The 14300-nt window shown below is 41.8% G+C and overlaps 1 protein-coding gene across 1 annotated transcript in view; it reads right to left on the minus strand.

Moving 5' to 3' along the window:
• The window catches only part of LOC134091881 (copine-9-like), a 72435-nt gene that overhangs the window by 33807 nt on the left and 24328 nt on the right, over window positions 1-14300 (minus strand). The window contains exons 5-6 of the mRNA XM_062544590.1: window positions 13750-13789; window positions 13072-13148 (exon numbers count right to left, since the gene is read on the minus strand). Coding sequence (XP_062400574.1) covers window positions 13072-13148; window positions 13750-13789 — 117 coding nt within the window. The remainder of the gene's footprint in view (window positions 1-13071; window positions 13149-13749; window positions 13790-14300) is intronic.

Raw genomic sequence — 14300 nt, forward strand, 5'->3', positions numbered from 1 at the left:
CCATATTTATCCAGCACAGATAGTCAATTAAGTCAGTCTGTGGCACATTATAACTGCTCTCAGTAAGGTGACTCAATAACCAGAGGCGTTGGATATTCTTCCAGTCCCATTCAATACATAAAAGATTTTATCAGGCTAATGGCCATAAATGGGGGAGTCGAGGCTGTAGTGGAATGGATACATGAGCACGATGATTGGCAGCAATAATGTGGATTTCAGTATGAGGTCTCCATAGAGACAGATTGACCTCCTTTTTTGCAATTCCAAGAAGTGTGCAGGCAGGCAGGCCAGAGTCTAAACGTATGCACATCTTGAAGGAGCTGCAAAGACAAGTGCAACTCGTGAAACATGAATGGAAAACAGCAGCACACTCCACTCCACAGAATGCAACAGTGATTCCCTTTCTTATTCCTACTCTAGACTTGATTTGTTTATTCATGTACAGTGAGAGCGTCCGTGTTGAACGCAAACACTGCGAGCGGCCGAGTGTAAAAAAGGTTTGAGACATGAGCACTTTGACCCTTGCGGAGACTGACCTCTAGTAGACCTTCTCTCTTCACCATCATGAGCAGCACCACCGTAATGCAAATGCACGTGGTGCGTTACTCGCAGCAATTCCACCAGGACCAGCAGAGCACATCACAAGCTGGCATATCTGGGGCCATGAATAAAATAAAGCAAACTCTTCCCAATTACGACCAAGAACGATGCTCTTGGGGGGGAGGGGAGAGAACCAGAGAGAAGAGAGAGAGAGACAGAGAAAGAGAGAGAGAGATTACAAAACAGACAGACCAGTCTGTCGTGGTCCCTTCACCATTTGTCATTCAGCCTCTCACCCTCTGAAGCTCTATCCATCTACAGTAATCTGTTCTCAGGAGCAGATTGTCACACAAGGTGGGTTTTGTCAGTTACTCACATAACACACCCATCAGTTCTGTATTCTTCTCCCCCTCCACCTCGCACCCTCACACACGAGCACACACACACACACACGCACACACACAATTCCTCCAGATACCCAAAAATAGCTCATGGCAGCATCCTACCCTTCGCCCCCTGGAGCGCACCCCTCTCTCCCCCACCTCCACACGAGTGCTGTGCTCCCCCCTCCTCTCCTCTCCTCCGTCCCAGAGCTGTGCCCCCCCCCCCCTTTTCAGATCCAGAAAAGCAAGACGATCTGTGCAGGGTGTCTCCCCCAATCTAGCCTCTTCCGCAAAGAGTGGAGAGAAACCACTGAATTAACCTGCCTACCTACCCGCCACCCCAACAAGAAAATACACAGGGGCATATTGTAGCGTGCTAAAATGTAGACTGAGTGAACTACAGAGCAAAAAACAGAATGTGGTGTGAGAATTGACAGGCTTACAGGAATAACATTAGTAATTAAAAATAACAAAATTAATAGAATACGCACTGGCGCAATTAACACATAATTAGCATAAAAACAGCATGCCATACAAGAAAACAACCACATGTGTACAGTACAGTCATATATGACAGAGGTCCCTTGTTTAAATAGACACCTCCAGTCTGGTCGGGATGCAGCACAAAACACAGGGGTGTGTGTGCCGTCCCCCGATGGGTAAATAAATTGAACTGATAACCAGAGAGGCGGGTGTGTTATAATTAGTGTCTGGCTCTTCTGTCCACACCCCATGACCACTCCTCAGTCACAGAGACAAAGACCGAGGGGGAGATGACGTGCAGATAGACACAGTGAGAGTGAGAGAGAGAGAGAGAGAGAGAGAGAGAGAGAGAGAGAGAGAGGAGGGGCAGAGAGAGAAGGGGGCAAACAGCCCTTATGAAAAAGTCCAATAGGATTCCAATCAGATTTTGGAACCGATAGGATCGAGGGTTGGGATCTTAATCAAATTTATCAATCTTATAGGATTCCAGTCAGATTTAGGATTTTATGGATTTTTGGACAATCCTTTAGGATTCCTAAAACCTAGGATTGTTGCTATTGGGATCCTATAGGATTTTGGCTCAAAAATCTGATTGGAATCCAATAGGACTTTTTGATAGAGGTGGACAGAGAAGAGTGCATGAAAGTGCAGCCAAGATAGCTAGAGAGAGTGTGAGAGTGCAAACAGACACAGCGAGAGAGAGAGAGAGAGAGAGATTGACGGAGAGACAGACAGAAAAGAGAGAAGGGGAGAGGAGAAAACAAACAGAGAAAGAGAGAGAGAGAGAGCGAGAGAGAGAGCTCAGGACATCCCCCTGCAGATGCCTCGCCCAGCCAGTATTCCCCCAGTCCTGCGCTCCGCACACGCGTATGTTTGTGTGGAGGGTGTGGAAGAGAGTGCTAGGGCATCTGTGGGTGGTTGGCATAAAGAGTTTCTGAAGCTAATTATCTATTTGGATGCAGATCAGACACCCAGGCGGGGAGAATCGTGTTCAGTGTTCACGCCAACCATGCATTTCACGGCCTGTCGAACAGTCGATTTTTACTGGGAACTTCGAGGGGAAAAAAGAGAGCATGAAAGCTAATTGAAAAGAGAAAGTTGCGCTGAACTGAAAAAGAAGGTGAAGTGTAATTCCGTATGAGTGTGGCAAGCTGCTAATAATGCTGAATGATTAGAAAGACGGAATTATCTCAGCTGCATTTCCCAACCAAGGAAAATGCTATTGTTTTGTAAAGCTCATTTCACACTCAAACGCTGAGATGCAAAAAGTGTTTTACATATACATTAGCAAAAAAGCAATATCTAAAGATATGGAAAACACTAGAAAGACATATTCTAGGCTATATACAATTAGATTATCATGCAAGACTTGCATTAACACAGACATTAGAAATAACGGGGGAGCTGTGATTCAAGTGGCTGCTTCACATTTCTATCAAAATGGGTGAATACGTTGTCTCCTTTTGTAAGGTGTTGGGTCTTGACTTAAAGAAGCCAGTGTAGTGAGTGTGATGTCCAGTCTGCAGGGAGTCTGTTTCATCCAAGGACACTACATAACAGCCTAATGCTGCTTTGTCACATTTGATTCTAATCTGTTGTGTTGCGAGCTGCACAGCCACTAATGATCCAAGAAACCTAATAACTTTGTAGACTTCAAATGTATTGGAAACCTATACCTACCCACAGAGGTTAACGAGCAGATACCCAGCACCTTATAATCTATTCTACTGCAATCAATCCTACTATTAACTGACCTTTTTTTTTTTTTTTTTTTTTTTTTAATCTTTTTGGGTCTTTTGGAACATTCTAGCATTTGATACATGTGCTGTTTTGGGGAGACAAGAAAATGTATGGGGCACAATGCAATACATGAATGAGGACCTGCACAAATGACTGCTATTGAACCAAGCAAAATATTGTGCTAATTTAAGACCATGTCACACCAAGTGTTTCCATAAAACTTCTGAGAATCATACATGACAAACTGCCAATTCTCTCATGTTTCTTTCGATGCTAAACAAAACGCTACAGTACAGAGTTCTCAACTGATTTTTGCCACATTGCGCCTTGCAATGTGTCAATAAATTAACAAATACTGGTATCATTCATCCTGTTCTCCATGAATGGTTTCAGCACTACGTAAAGCTACTGTGCTGGAGATTCAAATGAATGCCAATGGTTTTATTGTACACAAGAACTTTCCTTGTAAAATAGCATGAAAGTAGTTACTGCTTTATTACCACTGGAATGATTACTGAATGTTTGGGGTTTTTTAACTCTCGGGCCCTCAAGGTGAGCACTGACTCACTCCTCTGTGTTTTCTAAATGGCATTATCTATCTTATCTCGATTAGATGGAGGCAAATTATGGCCCGACCATTTGTTTCTTCGCTCTACTGAAATGAGCGAAGGCTCTAGGGTACTATGCATTCCACTGAGAAAGATAGATTGTGAGTGTATGCATAACCATGGTGATACATTTGGTAGCATCCGTGTACTAGACTCGTGGAAGTGGAGGGTCTACTTCCATAATATCTGGGGAAAACTTCATACCATTACCTAAAGCACTCCCAAGATGATGTTATCTGAAAGAAAAAATGACAACTAATAGATACAGGATGTGCTTAAAAATATCAAAATCACCATGTTTTAGCTCATTCATGGGGAAGAGAGCCATCACGAGGAAGCCAGCAGAGACTCCCCACAGGCTGCCTGGTTCCTAGAAAGTCAGCACACCATGAAAAGATGACAGGAGCTAATTGTAGCAGCAGGTAACACTTTTGAAAAACTTCAATGTAAGGTGGCTTTCTACAATGTAAAGAACATTGCCCCTTGCATGTTACTGTAACTGAGCGGATTGTATCCTCCACGAGGGTCAATGTTCTAGCCACATGGAGGCAACCAACCCCTATTGTCCAACTGTCATTCTGTTCTAAATTAAAAACACATGGTTTATTATGCGCCGATCCCAAAAATCTGCCCACCTCTACATGCGATAATAATGCTGCTCTCGCTTCCACCAACAAAGGACACAAGAGCAACACAGAGTGGTAGTACACATAAAAGCCTGTAATGAGATACCGTATTTGTGTGAATGGGAGTGAGTGAGAGAGAGAGAGAGAGAGAGAGAGAGAGAGCGACCACCCTATCGAGAAATGTTATAAATCTTACATAAATTATCAATTAAAAATAAGCTTTATTTCAAATTAGGCCCTGATATCCAACATACACATAATTACACATATTTAGGACTAGTTATCGCCTAAAATAAAGGCAATTGTCAGCACAGGAATACAGACACTCAGACACAAAGCTCAAAGAGCATTCTCTGCAATATAAAACTTTAAATATGTTTCAGCCACCTATTAGAATTTGGCTAAAATCTGAAATGGATCCAGCTTTACTGCTATCAAATAGATAAATACGTAATAGAAATCCTACACAGAAAGCTATGCAAAATCCTTCTACGTGTCCACAGAAGTACACCCAATCACGCCTGACAGGCTGAATCAGTTCGTGTACCGTCCCTGGCCATCACAAAAAGATCCATACAATTTTGGATACACTTACGTAAAGAGCCCAGACCCCCACCGTTTCCACCATAAAGCACTGCTTGCCAATTCTACAGAACCAGTCTGTTCAATAAGATTAATGATACAAATTCAATCAAATTTGACACCCAACATACTGTAATAAAACAAAAATTGACTGTTTAGTTAGATTACACAGAAGACAAATTTGCAAATTATCTGGTGAAAATAAAACAACCTCAAAGTCAATGCCTAACAAAATACAAATTGGGTGACCACAAATTACAAATTGAAACTGGAAGCCATAAAATATCCTGGAAAGGGACACACCAAATTTGCAAATTCGCAAATTTGCTCCCACTGTGACCTAATGGAGGTTGAGGATGTAATACAATGTAATACCCAACATTTCAAGGACAAACCCACAATTTCAATCTCTAGATTGCTCACAAATTAAGAGAAGATAGTAGACAAAATGCAGATACTTTCACCCTATTCTAAACTAATCTAACTGCTTTTTTATCTATTTATTTATTTTAATTGATGTGTTTATTTATATAGAGAGAGCACAATGAAGAGAGAGGGAGATGCAGAGAGCGTAAGAGTTAGAGACAGACAAAGAGAAAGTGAGAGAAAAAGAGAGAGAAAGAGCGATGTAGAGAGAGAGCAAGATGGAGGGAGAGAGAGATGGAGAGAAAGACAAAGAGAGAGAGAGACGGAGGGGGCAGGAGGTAGGAGGAATCTGGAGGCTGCACACACACTTTCACTTGAATCTTAATATGATCAGAGCAAGAGGTGCTCAAGAGAGAAAAGGACATTATTCCCACAGGCTGGCTCTGTGAAGGGCCCTGACCTGAAGAGCCACTGTGGGAGGGTATAGGGGACAAGGGTCAGATTGATTTAAATGGAAAATAAAGAAAGCTTTATCAATTATGTATATGAGAATACGAATCATTATAAACATCAACCTCTTTTCTTATTCATACAGTACATTCAATATGTATGTAAATGTGAACAGACATACTGTAGCCATTAATACTATATGCAGTGTGCATGTGTGTCTTTAGCTTGAGAGAGTGCTGCAAGAAAGAAATAAAAGAAATGAAAGAAAGAAAGAAAGAAAGAAAGAAAGAGAGACAAGGTTGTATGTCTCTCTCTCTCTCTCTGTGTGTGTGACAGTGGGTGTAATTTGCTGTCACCTTCCGAAACAGCTAATTTCTCTCTGTGGCTCTATCTAATACATCTCAATGACCAACACTGGCAGGCCGTTTCTCTGCAGATTGGGCTTTACTTTCACTTAAGTTATTCTGCAGTCGGGCTGCTGCTCTCCCTTGGGGCACAACATTAGTTAATATGGATAGATTGAAGCCATTTAGCTTTTACAACTAAGCTGAACACTGATTAGTCATTAATGTAAATGTGTGTGCTTTTGTTTGCATGTGTGTGAGTGTGTGTGTGTGTGTGTGTGTGAGAGAGAGAGAGCGAGAGAGAGAGAGAGAGAGAGAGAGAGAGAGAGCGTGCATGTGTGTGTAAAAACACTATCACCAAAATATCAATCAACTAAATGTGCTGAACTGGATTAATCTACACTTTTTACCGACCACAAATTAAGAAAAGCAGAGATTGGAAAAACCTACAAACGAATAAATCAGATAGTTGGAATAAAGAGAATAGCTGCTAGATCTGAAACATGGTCAGCAGAGAGAGGGACCCATGCAAGCTCTCGCTCGGGGGCCAGGTCATCTGTACTCTCCTGGACTCCCCGCGATGGGTGAAACATGAGCAGCCTCTCTCATAGAGAGTGGGACCCAGGCATTCATAGAGAGTGAGAAACAAGCGTGACTTTCACAGAAAATGAGAGTAGGGCCCAGGTCATCTGTTCTCATCTGTACTCCCCCGATGGGAAAAACACGACCAGCCCTCTTTCACAGAGAGTGGCACCCAGGCTTTCACAGAGAGTGGGACCCAGGCTTTCATAGAGAGAGGCACCCAGGCTTTCACAGGGAGTGGGACCCAGGCTCTCACAGGGAGTGGGATTCAGGTCGTCTGTCCTCTCCCGGACTCCCTGTGGCGCGAGCAGCATGGGACAGGGGTGCACCAGAGGCCACGTGCCGTTCTAAAACCCAACTACTCCGCTGTGTCAAAGTCACCCACACACAGAGACAAAAGTCTCCTCTCCATGGCAACACACAGAGGTTTTACAAAAATAAACAAAAGAGGCAAGCGAGCGAGCGAGCGAGTGAGCATATTGACTCAGACATAAATATCCCATCTGTGAGCGGATGCTGCCTGCAAGTGTGCCTCTCATCACCAGCCACTTCAAAAGGCCACATCTCACCCTTTCATATGAGGCTATGTTGGCGTCACAACAAATGATGCCGGAAGATTTCTGGGAGGATTTCTCCTGCACGGACGCAGTTTGTACTGTATAAATCTCACTGAAATGTGCATTGATAAATTATGAGCAATACGCAGTTGCAACAATTCATTACCCTGCTTCTCTCCATTAAAATTCAGTTATTTACTGGGGAGGAAATTGTGTGCATTAGTGGTGGATCAATACGAAATTGAGATTGCATTACGATCAGCATGGACACCTTGATTGTAATTCCTAGAGTTAATAACGGATCCTACTACGGAGTCAATACTAAAAGGGTTCTTAAAATAGGTACAAACACCAGTCCTGATTTGTTGACACACTGAAACAAAACACTATACTTTAATCCAGAGACATGAGTGCATCTCACGCTAGATAGCTTCAGAATGCTAACTGGCTAGGCAGTAATAAATGTGTAGGCAGATCTGATAAAAAATCACATAATGTTTGCCATACTTGAATAATATGGCCAATATAAGACACACTTTAAAATGATTTGTAGCAAAGTCACTCGAATTGCATTGCAATATTTGAAGATGAGTCCAAAACAATGAACTTTTGTACTTAATGGCTTGAAGGTTCTTGGATTTGTGGATCAAAGGCCTGAAAGTGTGCCAGTATTTTCCAGTCAGAAGTCCACAGAGACACATCAAGCATGGCTGCATATGGCCCTTTAATATTTCATGAAACTGGTACCAATAGAGGACATTTACATTTGAGCTATTTCTATGAAACTGTCCATCATTCATTAATAAATGGCAATAGAAAATACCCTGAGAGCAAAGGGAAGTTGTAATAGTCAAGACATTAAGAACCGACTTTGATGAAGAATGTTTTATGGATAATGGGACAGGTAGATGTGTTCTTGGGTTTTCAGAGCTTCCGTCAGATCTTTCATGCGTCACTGACTCTTGGGAGATTGGAATTCCCACCAAACATTCTATTAAGGGCTTCTGGAAGCAGAATGTGAATTACATCTGTGCGGAGTCCTGGAACTCTCCTCCTTCTGGGGTCTTGCAATCAAAGGCACGGGAACAACTTCAGAAAAGAAAAAAAAATCTACCGAGCTGCCTTTTCATGCAAACCAATTTGAATTTCTAATCTTGAAGGCAAAGAGTGAGCTGGTGAGGGAGGGAGGGGGAGAAAGAGGGGAGGAGAGGAGCCTTCATTCTATATACTGATATCATTAAAATGGGGTGAGGGGGTGGCAAATAAATTAAAGCAGAAAAAATTGCTTCCATTTTATGTAGGTCACAGTAAGCTACCTGTTAAATAATGGGAATTGATGTGATCTTTGTGTGTGTGTGTGTGTGTGTGTGTGTGTGTGTGTGTGTGTGTGCAAGTGTGTCAAATATCTGGTGAGCAAGACTTAAATCACACTATGACCAATACTGATAAGAATGACCAATACTGCTATACACTCGTGTGAGCAAGTCACTGTTAACTTTCTGCATCTATAAGGTTGATTATTTTATAAACATGGAAACGTAAGTTCTTACATCACAGTGGCTAGTACAGTTACAATTTACGGACCTGTCTACCTGTGGAAAAGGTGTGTGATGTGAGATATGGCATACACTGTACACTACTCAAAAAAGGTCAGGGAAATTTGGTTTTCAGGTGAAATTTCAGGAAAAACCTAAAATCCACTATAATCTTGCAGGTGATCTTAATGCAACCTTCTCTAAACTTTTAAATGTGTTTGTCCAACAGTAGGACAATGTTTCAGTACTTACTGTGAGTAGTGTATAACCCAAGTCGGATTCTCTTGTTGATATATCTGAAACATTATCACTTCGGAGAAAACAATTTCAACTTTCAATTTAATTTCACTTATAGCGCGCCAAAACATTACACATGTCTCATGGTGCTTAACAAAGTGTTGAGCTTTCAGAGAGAGCCCCTGAGTAACAGGGGTGAGGGGTGAAAAACTCCCTGGAATTGGAGATACATAATTATACTGTAGGAAGAAGCCTCGGACAAATCCACCATTCAAACAGCAGATGACAGCAGCTGATATGCGTATGCAACATTAGAAGTACATGTTTTAATATTTATTTATCTGCCTGATATTTTTTATTCTGGGTGATTTATAGATGTAAATTAATTGCATGGCCAGACTCCCTTGAGCAACTCAGGGTTAAGTGCCTTGGCCAAGGACACAATGGTGACAGGTAAGAATCGAACTCACTACTTTTCAGACTACTGCATGCAAACCCAGCTCCTTAGCCACCAGACTCTCATTGTAAGAACACTTGTCCATGTTTTAAGGGCTCAAGGCCACGCGCATGGACCTTTGGTGAGTACATTGGTATGCCATTTTGACATGTTGATGGATAGGAGAATGACATGAAATAAGGCCCAAACTGCGTCAACAGAGGTGCTAGACGTGCAATGTATAACAATTCATCTATTTTATTATGTCTTGTCTTTAAATAGATAAGACAACCTATCCTGTGTGTAGGTGTGTGTGTATGTGTGTGTGTGTGTGTGTGTGTGTGTGTGTGTGTGTGTGTGTGTGTGTGTGTGTGTGTGTGTGTGTGTGTGTGTGTGTGTGTGTGAATGTTCAACCCGCAGTGCCGTGCCTGAGCATCGCTGCCCCACACTAAACCACGGTCATTTAAAATCTTAACCATCTTGACCGTTGTAACTACCATTACAGAGAAATTTGACTTTGGACATTAGGATGGAACATGTGCCTAGTTGCAGAGAGTTTGGAGTTTGAAAGAGTTTGGATTACCACTCCTGAAAAATGTGTCACGAACGGCAAAGGGGTTGAAACCGCTGGTACAAATGCAAATCTGACCAACCCCCCTCCTTTACAATAATGGGACAGTATATCATAGTCTACTCTCGTCATGAACAAACACCTACAGTACATGTATCCTGGCCATAAATTCAACAGTAATTGCAGGTGAGTGGGGTGAACAGGTAAAGGAGTTATCCTGTGCCTTTCAGAACAGGATCGATCTGATCGACTCCTCCCCCCTACCTGTAGTCATGAAACTGGAGGCCATTAGAGAAGTAGCCCTGGCAAAGATACAACACCTCTTTACAAATATTCACATCCAACAAAATACTTGAGGCCATCAGGAAATGGCTAGGAGGACTGAACTCTCATTCCGTCTAGGGACATAATCTTCCTCACACTCAAGGAAGGGGGTCCAGACGTCCCAAATGTGGAATGGACTTCTACAAGACTAACACACCTCATCAGCATGCTCAACAACAACGATGCTGCAGTCAGAGAGCTAGCTAGCCAGAGCTTCCCTCCTATTGATTCTCAGAAAGAGAAAGGTTCCTTTGGCCACAACCAACCAAGATAGCTTCCTGGGCTTCAGGAGGAAAAGCAACGGTAAACTGGACACACAAGCCGCATGATTCGGAGTTCGTTCAGATTGGCAGGACTTCAGTGACCTGTGTAACAGAATGGCAGTTAAATTACAGTGGACACAAGGCAACTCACACACTGCAACAGATGCATCTGATGCAGTGGTCACAGACCCATCTGTTTCTATGGAGGCTACAGTCCATCACAATGACCACAACACACCTTCCAGAGCTCAACAGCAAGATCCCTACTGAACATCAAACGGATAGAGACAAAACAACACTAGGCTGGACTACGTATGTGGGGAAAGTTGGCATGCCTTGACTTTGCTGGCCGTTCTGCCTCTCATTATACAGTATGTACAGAAATGCTGCAATAGGGGAGGACATTCTCTGTTTCACTGTTAAGGCCTGACCACAGGTGTTACCAACCAGATACAACCTATCTTTATGGTACCTTGAAAATCACCATCAACACTGCATAATGCATTCTAACTCCGACCACCTTGAATCGGTTGCTCATATTGTAAATGGCTGTAATATGTACAAAGGACTCTCTCCACAGCGCGCCATGACCATGTTGATCTAATTGCCAGTTCTGTCAAGACATATTTCCAAAAAACATGCCTATGTACAGACACTCACGAGTAATACCAGACTGGTTCAACAGTTCTGATGATGAGTTTTGTAACATCCTTAACCATGATCTATCCTATCCATGATGTTCATAGAAACAGATAAAAAGGAAGTGATGGTCCTTGAAAAAGGTTGTCAATGACATAGCCTTTTTGAAAAAAAAAAAAAGACTAAATACCAACCCCTCCTTGCAAAGATCAGTGACCTAGGCTATGCATGTAAGTTTGTGGCATTGATATTTGGCAGCCTGCAGGGGACACGTCCACAAACTGACTGTCAGTGGGCTAAGACTGGCAGGGCTATCAAAGGGAAAGTCTAAACAGCTGGCAAAATTCTGCTCCATATCAGCTGTGATAGGCATTGCTGTGTGGCGTAGGCGATGCTTTATGTACCCTTGAATGTCAAAGCTGTTTCATCTTTGAGAATATTTGAATCCTTTCTGTAAAGAAATTTGACTGGTGGATTCAAATAAAAAAATCCAGTGTGTGTGTGTGTGTGTGTGCGTGTGTGTGCGTGTGAACTGGGCAAGCAACAGAGGAGGACTTCAAAGGGGGAAGAAGTGTAAAAACTGAATCTCAATTACTGATGAAGTTCCACATTTACTGTTGCCTGTTCCTTGAGAGATTCCCTGGCTGTTTTGTTGTTTGTGAGGAACAGTCTTGACGAATCCGTCTTTCTTTAATGCTACATAGACCACTGGTGGTCAATTTGCTTGAGGTTATCGAGAGAGAGAGAGAGAGAGAGAGAGAGAGAGAGAGAGAGAGGTGATGGCAAAAAGGAAGACACAACAAGGACTACTTGAAATTTAGTGACAGTAAAAGATAGAAGTCGGTGTTGTTGCCATGGATACATGCATTTTTTTTTATTATTTCTTTCATTCTCTGAAGGACTCTTTCTGACCCAGTTCAGCACAAGAAGCTGCCAAACCTAAGAGGTTTGAGCACTCCTCCAAGTGCTCCAAGAGTGGAGTAACCTACTGTAGCATGGAGAGGCAGTAGGACATAAACTGTTGGTGCAGCTTGACTGATGGAGAAAGACGGGAGCTCCATAGCCTTATTCTCAACTGAAATGGAAGTAGAACATGTGTGCCCTAAATATTCTTCAATATTCCGGACAATATCGGGGAAAGCACTCCCCTATTTTTTTTTTTAATATATATTATGCTAACATGCTGACAGCTACTTGGAGTTTGTTGGCTAATGTTGCAAGTTGGTTGATGTTTGAGGTCTTTAACTAGTGGTGCCAACCCTCATTGGCAGGAAATCGACTCAGCACTCAACAGCCTGAGACACTGGACTGAATTCTGTACCTCCACTTCAAACACTGGCAAAGACGTCTCAGCTCTCCCATCTGCCCTATGACGAGGGGATATTGAGGTCTGAGCTGGCATTGCTTCTGTATACAGGCGTCACTGTGGCTTTGCTTCAAATGACGTTTCCCTTATGAGAAAGTTTCCTGTGCAAATGATGAGCAAGCGTTTTGCTACCCTGGAGTCGCCACTAGAGTTTTATTGGGTGCTGGCTCAATATCTTTATATGAATATCTGCGAGGAATGCAACAAAAAGTGGCTGTTTTAGGTGTATGTTGTTTGTGTTTATGCCCGAGGACATTATAAATGATATTCAGTGTTTGTTTGTGTGGCTGCCTTAGGTATTTATCTGTTCTCCATTATCCTTGGTCAGCCAGCTCAACCGTTCAAACTTTTCTTGTTTCATGTTCCTTTAAGGTTTTAGGACATTACAATGTGTTTTGTTAATTTTGGCAAACAATCAAAGAACAATCATAGAACTCACGACAGAGTCCTCTCCAACCGCCCACCAGTAGAACCGATGATCTCTCCCAGCGTACAGAACATCTGACCCAGGAAGTCCTGAGGAATGGACCCACCCCGAAAGAACACATTATCAGAAAACAAATAAAGAAACCAACAACCACAACAATAACAACATGGCTGCAAATGTAAAATGGCATCTCTCAGGAACGTGGCACAAGGACGTGCATTCCAAACAAGTCAGCAAAACCAATTAACATAATTATGTGGGAGATCTGTATCGATATTGCAATTTGGGTGACAACACTTTCAAGATAAAGACTGCACTACTACTAGAATGTCCTCAAGAATGTTTGATTTGTTTTAATTAAACAGTAATATAAATGTAAATTCGAAAGACATTTTGGAGAGACATTGAACATTTACTAAAATACATAAAAGGAGAGAGGTTACATACGGTCCTGCATAATCCTACTGACGTGAACATGTAGAACATGTATTCAACACAAAATAGTACACAGTACTAACCTTCTGCATATCCACAAGTGTATGGCAATAAGGACATAAAAAGTGTTAGATTATAATCTGAAATGAAATGATATGGCAGAAAAAGAATCTTTAGTTTTCATTCATTTTATAACAGTTGCATTCCCAATTTCCACAGAGAAAAAAACCAGCTGACAAGCAAGTGCGTCCTTACATGTTTTGAGAGGTTTGAACTTCTTGTATCCACATTGTACCTGCAAGATTGAGAAGGAAAGAAATTAGTTCTTGAAAATCACTTGTCACACACCAACTGTGAGAGACTAACTGAGACACACAGAAACTAACATTCTTCACATTGTATTAGTCAAATCAAGATAACATCAATCTTACATTGAAATCATTTGACCCTACAAAACATATCAATCTAAAATCAATGTAGGTCACATGCAGAATCATACAAATCCACCCAGTGATTCTCCCACAGGGAAAATCTTGCATTTTGATTTATGATGCTTCTAATAATTTCTATTGCTGCTATTTATTATTGAAAACTTTATCTGAGACCACTCTTATTCTATATTTCCGCTCTTTATGTGTGTGAACACACTGAATTAATAAAAAAAATGCAGTTGAAAATAAATAAATAAGTAAATAAAAGCATATACTGTAGCTCAGTACTTCTACAGCATACTATACACAGCCCTAAAATGAAGGCTTATTGCCTGGGAATATCCATACAATAACAAACACACTTTGGCAAATTTG

This window comes from Sardina pilchardus, chromosome 9, assembly GCF_963854185.1.
Source record: "Sardina pilchardus chromosome 9, fSarPil1.1, whole genome shotgun sequence".
NCBI lineage: Eukaryota > Metazoa > Chordata > Actinopteri > Clupeiformes > Clupeidae > Sardina > Sardina pilchardus.